Below are 10,195 nucleotides of genomic sequence, written 5' to 3' on the forward strand. Positions count from 1 at the left end.
GAGTTTCACCATGTTGTCTAGGCTTGTCTCGAACTCTTGACCTCAGATGATCCACCCACCTTGGCCTCCCAAAGTGTTGGGATTGCAGGCATGATCCACCGGATCTGGCCAAACTGTTCTCTTTCTTAGAAAGTGTTGTGATAGAGATTCAAACCAGGAAAGTAAATAAGGAATAGTAAGTGAAGAATGACAGGATAATTCATGGTAAAATATTAAGTTAATATATTTTTCAAATTTTGAAGAGGTATCATTCTATTTTTATTAGAGTTCATTTGTAAAGATACTATTATTTGCCTACTTATTTCAGAGAAATTGTGAGAATTTTCAGCATTTTTATATTGCTTTAATAAGTAAATAGGGTGTTTGCAGTTTAATTTTAGTTATTCTTTTCTGCCGAATTTTACATAGGTATTACAGGAATAACTGAAGCAGTTAAAGAGATCACACTGGAAAACAAGGTACTGGTTAATTAATTATATTTTTTAATTTAATGACTAGTTATTTACCTATCTATCTATATATGTTTATACACACATACATATAATCATTCCTATCTTTCTTATAAAAACCCTGGTTATTTAGTGTCAAGCTCTTTTAAATTTCAGCTATTTTCTTCCCCACTCATTTTTCTCTCTCAACACCCCAATACACTACCGCTGCCTAATGCATCTCTTATTTTCCTTAGTTTGTAGCATGGTTAAGTAAAACACCTTTTAGATTGTAACTTGTACTAGCTACTAATTTTCACTGACTGAAGCAACTTCTAGGCTAGTTTAAAAGAGATGACTTTTTTGTTTTAAAATAAATATAGTACCAAATGTCATATTAGGGGAGAATTTTGGTGGGAGGATTATCTGCTTGCTCACTGGTAGATGCTAATGATACATTAATATTTAAATTTTGTAGCTTAAATAGTCCCATAAGCAATTTAATCATTCTCTGTATTTTCTTCAACTACTGGTAATTTGGGTTTTATTGAAAATTTGAAAGCAAACTTTAGCTTGCATCATTCAAATTTATGACACTTTGAATGAATAGAAGCTTAATCAGTTAAGTTTTATTGCATGACCTATGGGGGTAAAACATATAATTGGGTAGAGTTTTTCTGCGTGGAAATTTTGCGTCATTTTAGGCTGTTGTAGGTATTATATTAGCTTTTCATTTCTTAGAGAGATCAATTGCAGTTGTCTTCATGTTTTTATATACCTGTAGTTGTTTGAAATAATATGAAAAATAATATAAAATCTTTTTGTCCTTGTCTTAATTATTTTTTTAACAGTCAAGTCACTTAGAGAATAGACTATTTGGATGGAATAATTGTGTTCCTAGTCTTATGACACATTTGCTACTGTGTTTTTGTCATTTGGATTTTCAGGATTTGTAACTGGGGCGTAACAGAAAGTGGTAGAAACTAAAACAGGTTTTTGTTTCATGTATAATTTTATGCTTTAAGATTCAATTCTTCGGCCTGAGAGTTCATCATTTTGAAATTTGACTTTTTGAAGTATTTGAATGACTTAAGGAGAAATCACACAAATTGCTTTGCTGTTTCAAAGATCTTGTTTACTCTGGCCATTACTATATATGCTTCAGACTTTGGGAATGATAAATGGCAGAGTAGTACAGATAATAGTGTTTTTCTCAGACAGGCTTGTGGTAATTCCTTTAATAATTTTTATTGGCCGGGCATGGTGGCTCATGCCTGTAATTCCAGCACTTTGGGAGGCCAAGGCAGGGGGATTATGAGGTCAGGAGTTCGAGACCAGCCTGACCAACATGGTGAAACTCCGTCTCTACTTAAAATACAAAAATTAGCTGGGCGTGGTGGCGTGCACCTGTAATCCCCGCTATTCAGGTGGCTGAGGCAGGAGAATTGCTTGAACTGGTAGTCTGAGGTTGCAGTAAGCTGAGATCATGTCACTGCACTCCAGCCTGGGTGATGGAACGAGACTCTGTCTAAAATAATAATAATAATAATAATTTTTATAGCAGTGCTTAGAACTCTTGCCATCCAAACACAAGTATTAATTTTGGTTGTCAATTTCTATTGTATTTTACTTTATGAAGTATAAATATTACTAGTTTTAAATTTTTTCTTAATGATTAATTTGTTAGATATTAGCTCATCTAATAATTACTCAAACACTCAGACAGCCTTGTGATTTCAATTTTGGGTGTAAGAATGATTTAAGTTTTAAACATATGACTTAAGTTTCTAGTAGTAGATAAAAACACTCCTAAGTAAAATGTAAGCTGGTAAAACTGGTTGTTCAATTTATCCACTTACTTCAGATTTTCAGAATATTAATTTTGTGAAAATGATAGCCATATGTTAGACCTGTCATTGATAGTACTGTTTTTTTCATTCTAGAGCTAATATAGTTAAGAAATTGAACTGAAATCTTGTACATTTTAATAATCATAAAGTCTGATAACTTGCCTAATTCAGCTAGGATATTTTTAACAAATTAGAATATCATAGTGCTTGATATATATTTTAGCTTATAATATATTTGATTTATAAATATGTACACTTTTACCCTTAAATTATAAGTGCACAAGTTAATATAATTCTGAACTGATTTTCAAATGCTAATGAATTGATTAACTAAAAATACTGTTTTGTTAGAAGTGCAACTGGAAATTATTTTTAAATAGTTAGCTTAGATGACTCTTACTGCTCCCATAATAACCTTTGTTATTTTTCAGTCACAGCACTTAGCACATTACATTTAATGATTGGAACGTGAATTCATTATTTCCACTGGAGTTTGAGTTTCCTGTGGATAAGAACTGCCTTGTCATTCATGTTTTCACAGTGGTTACCACTATGCTAGCACATGGGTGTTCAGTGTTTGAATTAATGAATATATTTGAGTGATTTTAAATATAATTAATTTCAAAGGACACTATAAAGCTTCAAGATTGCTCAGCACTATGTGAAGAGGAAGAAGAGGAAGATGAAGGAGAAGCTGCTGATATGGAAGGTATTCCTGTTCTGATTTGCTTCAATTCCACTGGAATATTGATTTTAGAATATTTGTAATTTATATGGATTAAGAATTCTTCATTGATTTGTAAATTTAGCATTTAGCAGCCTAGGGTTTATTTTATATACATTTAGTTTATAAGTTTCATTAGCATAAAACCTATCTTGATCTTGGGCTCTTATGTTTTACTCAGAACATAGTCTTGGACAACATCATTTTTATTGGAATAACTATTAGTCATAAATATTTAATACTGGGTAGAGCTGCAAGACAGTAATTCCTAACTTAATTATTTCAGAGCAGAACGAAGTTTGCTTATGCATTTTATATTTTCTTTTTCCTCTTTGATAGCATCTTTCTATTAAAACCTGAAGATAGTGAGTTTTAATGGAGCCTTTTGAACTACACAGAATCCCCTCAGTTTCCCAAGATTCTGAAAAGACATATTCCAGAGTTGTCAGTTGAGAATAACTTCATTAGTGAATCATTGTTACAAGAGATAGAAACCCACTAGAACAGAGCAGTATGGGTCTGTGAGCATATGATTATTCAGCTTTATATTTCATGAGCATGATAATCTTTTTCAATATATATGAAACCTCAGATATTTAAAAGTAGGTGAAAAAATTGCTATCACCAGGGTGACCTCTTTGGTAAGTCCAGTTTATCTTTATTACACTTAGCTTCTCTGCATTATTTGATTCTGTTAACTGTATCTTCCTTGGTTTCTGTAACAGTGGGTTTTCTTCCTCACTCTTTCTTCTAGTCATCTTCTGTGATTCTTTTTCTTTTGCTCAGCTATTAAATGTTACTGTTTCATGGGGTTTCTTTTTTTTTTTTTTTCTGCTTACTCTATACTCCCATATTTTATGTATTCTTGTAGCTTCTGTAATGGCATTCTGTAGTCTGGCATGAAAATTTGTGCAACAGGAAAGATAGTGTGTAAATTACATCCGATACTTTGCAAGAGTTTAAATATATTTATTATATGTAAATAGGGTACAAATGTAAGAAGTTGGAAAAAGGAAAGGAATATGAAAAAAGGGCAGGCATTAAGGCTGTGAGGCAACTGAATCCCAAAAATACATAGACTTTCGGTGAGATAGATTATGTTTTGTAGCATACAGAAGTAGAAGATGCTGCCAAGTAGAGTTGAAGCACCATAATGGCAAGTGATGCTTGCTGGACCAAAAGTACCTTTCTGTTTGTTTTCAAAATTACTTTCAATTCCCCATGAAACCTAGCTATATCGGTTCTTAAATTTTAGTGAGATTCTTTTCTTTATTTTCATGGCAGACTGCTATTCCTTAAGGAAATCTGAGTGAGTTACTTGTAACCAAAATTGATCACAGCAACCTCACATACCATCTGTATCCTAGGGACTTCCATATCGAATCCTCCAGCCCAGATATTCTCAACTTCAGATTTATTTGTTCAGTTTCATTTCCACCAAGATGTCTCAAAGTTGGCAGAAACTGAACTCATCACCTTCTTGCACAAATACTGTTTCTGAATTTCATTTGTCTCTGAATAGTACAGTTGACCAAGTTGGGATGGTGGGATAGTATAGAACCCTTCAAGTAAAGCAATGTTTTCAAAATGCAAGCTGTGGGATTGCCTTAAATATCTGATATCCATTATGTTTATTATATTTCCCCTAGATAAAGTTAAAGAATTGCTATATATGTAATTTTGCTCAACAGTTGTATTGATGATATCTAATATAAAGGTAGTTTTCATTTATTGAACAAATTCTTACTGGGCAGTACAGTATTTATCAGGTATTGTCCTTGGTGTTGGAGATAAAGCAGTAGACATGATCTCATGGAATTTATATTCTAATCAGTGGAGACAAAACTAGATAAGCAAAATATATACTGTATTAGATAGTTATAAGTGTTAAGGGAAAAATAAAGGAGGAAAGGGGATAGAGGAGAATCTTGGGTCAGAATGAGTGTTGCAATTTTCAAATAATTTGGTCAAGAAAAACCTAATTGAAAGTACACACCATTTGAATAAAGCCTGGAAGGAAGTGAATGGAACTATTTAGGTATCTAAGGGAAGAGTGCAAAGGTCCTGAGGTGGCAACATGTGTGGCTTATGTAAAATACACACCTTACAGTATTTAGTCCAGAGAGGACAGAAGGAAGAGTAGTAGAGGGTAGCATCAGAGTGGTAACCAGGGACCAGATTCTATAAGGCCTTGACATAACTCACAGTGAGACAAGCCATTGGAGGGTTTTTTTTCCCCCCAAGTAGAGAAGCAACATGATTTAGCATTTCAACAGAATCACTGTATAGTGGTGAGAATAGACTGAAGGGGAAAGGGACAACAGGAGGCTGTTTGAATTATCTAGGCAAGAAATGATGGCGGCTTGGGCTGGGGTTGTAATATTGGTAGTGATGAGAAACAGTAAAATTCTGGAATGTTTTGAGAGTTGAGCCAAAGAGATTTGCTGCTAGATTGGATGTCCTAGGTGACAGGCAGAGTAGTCGAGGGTGACTCCAAGGTTTTTGACCTGAGCTTTTAGAAAGATACCATTAACTGAGAAGCAGAAAAATTGAAAGAGTGATTAGCTTTGGAGAGGGAGTCAGGAACTCGGTTTTAGACATGTGATATTTGCAGTGTTAATGAGTTATCCAGTGGAGACATAAACAATTAAATATCCAAGTCTGCAGGCAGAGAATAAATTTTTTAAAGTCATCAGTATTTAAAGTTACTGAGTTTGGATGAAATTGTTAACAGAAATAAGTGAGGATAGAGGAGAGACACGGTCCGGAAACTGAGCCCTTGGTTACTGCAGCATTTGGTTTTATGGTTCTTTTTAAAGTAGAGGCGATGAAGAGGAACCAGCATAGAAGATGCTGAAACAGCAGTTAGTGATGTGGGAGAAAAGCCAGGGAAATATTTTAAAAGCCAAGGAAAGAAAGTGTTCCAAGGAGAGGGGACTAAATCATGCCAGATATTCCTGACAGGTCAATTAAGATGAAAACTGGGAATTCACCACTGGATTCAGCAAAGAGGAGGTCACCAATGACTTTAATGAACATGTTTATGCAGTTATAGAAGTAGCCTTGTATGCACTGTGGAGCCACTGAGGACTCTCCCCTATTATTATGTCAAGCCTTAAATATGCTGACTTTCTCTGGGCTTTTGCCTTTGGAAGTATAGAATTAGGTCACTTATATCTATTCAGTATCTTCAGTTGAAAACAAAGGCAAAACCCCAATTTTTGAATGATGTTATGAAGTAATATATAAATTGGTTTAGGGAATTTTCTTGAACTTGATTAATCTTTTGTTGCTTTTTATAACAGAATATGAAGAGAGTGGATTGTTGGAAACAGATGAGGTTAGTAAATTGAGTTTTCTTTAATTTTTAATGAATGAACTTAGAAATTCATGTTCTTAGTATAATATATTGATCTTTCAAAGAAATTCTAATTTGATCATTTATAGCATATAACATTTAGCTTTGAGTTCCAGGTTCATTTACTCGTAAGAAAACAAAATGTAGAATGGAAAAAATGTTTTCTAAAATGTCACATTCATACTGATTTAATGGTTGTAAATTTTTCTCTTTTATTATGTGCCAGGCTACCCTAGATACAAGGAAAATAGTAGAAGCTTGTAAAGCCAAAACTGATGCTGGCGGTGAAGATGCCATTTTGCAAACCAGAACTTACGACCTTTACATCACTTATGATAAATATTACCAGACTCCACGATTATGGTTATTTGGCTATGATGAGGTAAAATTGAGAGCATTAGATTTTAATATCAATATTTTAAATTGTTGAATTTATTCTTCAATAGCCTCATGGGTATTTATTGCAGTGTTTTACATTTTAGAAATCAATTGTTTTACAGCTTTATGATTAATGTTGAACTTGATTCTTATTTTGAATGAACTGTGAATTATTCAGTGTAACAACAATAATGCTACAACTTAAACAGAAATAATCTGTTACATATTTCTTGACCTCTAAGATTATGACTTCAAAATGTGAGGGAAATTTAACTTGGTATATTTTATTAAATTTTGTTTGGGATTACATCAGTTGTAATATATATATATAATATATAGGCATTTACAGAATGATCATGCCACATATGAAGAGAGTGGATTATAGTATGTATGTATTTTTTCCCTTAAGATAGAAAACTCAGATACTTAATTGAATTAAAGGATAATTGATATAAGTTTTAATCTATAACTTGTTTATTCTATCATTCTTATGACCATACATGGGAAACAAGAAAACAAAATCAGTCTAAAAGACGAGTGACAAAGTTATAAAATGCTTTGACAGCCACAAACTTGCCCTCTTTTTTCTGCATTAACGGGTAGGTGTCACAGAGCTTGGCTATGACTCCTTCTCTCTCCCTCCTTTGATATTAATAAATTGTAAAATTTCCCAGAAATCATGCTAAATAGTCTAGAATTCTAAATTGTAAGTGATGTGAGATGGAGAGCTAAATATATTATAAAACTTGAGATTTAGGTTAAAATAGTAATTTCCAAGCATTTTTAATACTTTCAGCAACGGCAGCCTTTAACAGTTGAACACATGTACGAAGACATCAGTCAAGATCATGTGAAGAAAACAGTGACCATTGAAAATCACCCTCATCTTCCACCACCTCCCATGTGTTCAGTTCACCCATGCAGGTCTGTGTATGTAGAGATAAATATATTTTTTGGTGTGTTTGTTCATTTCATGGATTTCTTACTTGCGAATCTATAAACATGGAACCCTAACAGAAAAAATTTTTACTTAATATGCAAACAAAATTCTCTCTTGTCCTCCTTAGAAATCTTCTTGTGTTTAAATAAAAATGAAAAGGGGAGAAAAAAACCTCAACAATTTATTTTAAGTTTAATACATTAAGAATGTTTTGGCCGGGCGCGGTGGCTCAAGCCTGTAATCCCAGCACTTTGGGAGGCCGAGGCGGGTGGATCACAAGGTCAAGAGATCGAGACCATCCTGGTCAACATGGTGAAACCCCGTCTCTACTAAAAATACAAAAAACATTAGCTGGGCATGGTGGTGCGTGCCTGTAATCCCAGCTACTCAGGAGGCTGAGGCAGGAGAATTGCCTGAACCCTGGAGGCGGAGGTTGCGGTGAGCCGAGATCACGCCATTGCACTCCAGCCTGGGTAACAAGAGTGAAACTCCATCTCAAAAAAAAAAAAAAAAAGAATGTTTTGTTCTTTGTGGGTGTTTAATTATAGAATAGATGGATCTTTGTGATTTTACTATACTTTTAGCTCCAGAACAGTTTGAAAGATCCTGTTTTTGACTCAGCAATAGTCATCATTTAGATATGGTTTGCTGTGAATGTAGCAAACTATGTCTTTCTGTGAATGTAGACTACAGAGTAAACCTTGTGCTTTCTCTATGTGAACGATTTGCTTTCTCTTATTGACTAGTGAAGGGAGATGTTTGTATGTTCTTCATTTGAGAGCTCTTCAGCCTTAGCAAGTCAAGTGCATTTTATAAGTTGGGATTTTCTTTGTATCAATGTCTTTTCACAGAGCCAAATTTCTGAAGTTGAGTCTATATACATGATTTGTTCAGAATTTTTCTTAAAAAAAGAAGTTATTACATGCTCATTTCTTTAGGTTGGTTATTTCTAATAGGTAACTTTCACAGTTGACTGGAAAATACTGGTAACATACTAGTAATGATATATTTCAGTGAAACTCAGATTCTCTTGACCAATTAGATGAAACATTTCTTTTTCTTTTTCCCTCTAGTTAAAAACAACCTTTAATATTTTCTTCTCATATTCTGCAACCCCTTTACTCTCAAACTTTAATCCCATGGAAGACCTTGCCCATTTTTTCAGTTTTATGTCTGAAACTTTAATCATGCTAACTATGAAAAATAATTTAGGAGTTGTTAGTTTTAGTTCTTAATTATCTAATTGAAAAGGTTTTCAGTTTTGAGAGTATTTTGTTGATTTCTCTTATGGTTTAAGATCTTAGGATGTTGCTTGTTAAACTGAAGCATATCTCTTTCTGAGGTTTAAATTTTATTCAGTTGGAAAAATAGTTTAACAAGTAATTATGTTAAACATTTAATAAAATAGATGACTATATTATGGAATGAGATATGAATATTTCAAAAAATCTGAGCACCTATAAAATAAAACTTCAAGAATATTTTGGTCCTTTCCATGGGCTGCCTCAGATTGTGCCTTCTGGGCTGATACATTCACTCTTATATTCTAAGTGACTGCCTCTGTCATGAAGGATATGGTCAAAGACTGAAGCAGCATTATTTAAGCCAGGGTATGTTAAAAAGACTTTCTTTAAAAATTGTCCTTTTCTTGGTTTCTGTGCCTAGATACTAATTTTGATGTCACTCTTTTCTGTAACACAGAAGAGATACCAGTTGGCCATGAAAAGATACGTGTAGATAGGACAAAAACTTCACATAAATAAATGCCTTTCTTCTTATAAGTGAATAAATTATTTTTACATAGAATTCAATAAATTTTAGAATATCCGATAGGACAAAGAAACAAATACAACCTCTTAACTCTGACCAATTAGTTTTTCTTAAACCCTGTCAGTTTTGGCTGATTCTCAGCTAAATAAACAGCCCAAATCATAAGATTATAGATACTTCTTTGCTTTTTTGTTCAACTGATACCATGTGGCTTTTTAAAAAATTTGCATGGTATGGCTCCTTTTTGTTTCATAGAGCAAACAGCTGTCATTCCACATTTATCTCCTAGCATGATTTCCCTTTCTCTGGTTTTCTGCCTTCCTTATCTGTCCCAATTATCAGAATACTAACTAATGCTATTGTGTCTGTTGTGACTACCCTAGCATTTTAAGATTACCCCCTCCCCTAGTAAAACTGTTTGCATGGCATAACAATCTGTAATCTTGTGTTTCAGATGTGATGGGGAGATATTTTATAATTTAACTATTTTAATAAATATTTTATAGTTATTGGGGAGTGGTAAGGGAGATAGTTTATAACATAACTATTATATGTTAAAAATTAATTCACTGAGGTTGCTTTCTTTACAAATGAAAAACGTCTTTTCTATTTTAATCTAATCAGTCTATATTAACAATTTTTTTTTCTAGGCATGCTGAGGTGATGAAGAAAATCATTGAGACTGTTGCAGAAGGAGGGGGAGAACTTGGAGTTCATATGTATCCTTCACTGTGTGTATGATTGTGG

General features: G+C 33.5%; 1 protein-coding gene across 1 annotated transcript in view; it reads left to right on the forward strand.

The window, feature by feature from the left end:
- The window catches only part of ATG3 (autophagy related 3), a 29,129-nt gene that overhangs the window by 17,012 nt on the left and 1,922 nt on the right, over positions 1 to 10,195 (forward strand). Inside the window, exons 6-11 of the mRNA XM_017547780.2 lie at positions 409 to 458; positions 2,906 to 2,987; positions 6,308 to 6,342; positions 6,587 to 6,742; positions 7,535 to 7,662; positions 10,099 to 10,167. Of these exons, the coding sequence (XP_017403269.1) occupies positions 409 to 458; positions 2,906 to 2,987; positions 6,308 to 6,342; positions 6,587 to 6,742; positions 7,535 to 7,662; positions 10,099 to 10,167 (520 nt within the window). The remainder of the gene's footprint in view (positions 1 to 408; positions 459 to 2,905; positions 2,988 to 6,307; positions 6,343 to 6,586; positions 6,743 to 7,534; positions 7,663 to 10,098; positions 10,168 to 10,195) is intronic.

The sequence above is a fragment of the Cebus imitator genome, unplaced genomic scaffold (genome assembly GCF_001604975.1).
Source record: "Cebus imitator isolate Cc_AM_T3 unplaced genomic scaffold, Cebus_imitator-1.0 Scaffold201, whole genome shotgun sequence".
Lineage (NCBI taxonomy): Eukaryota > Metazoa > Chordata > Mammalia > Primates > Cebidae > Cebus > Cebus imitator.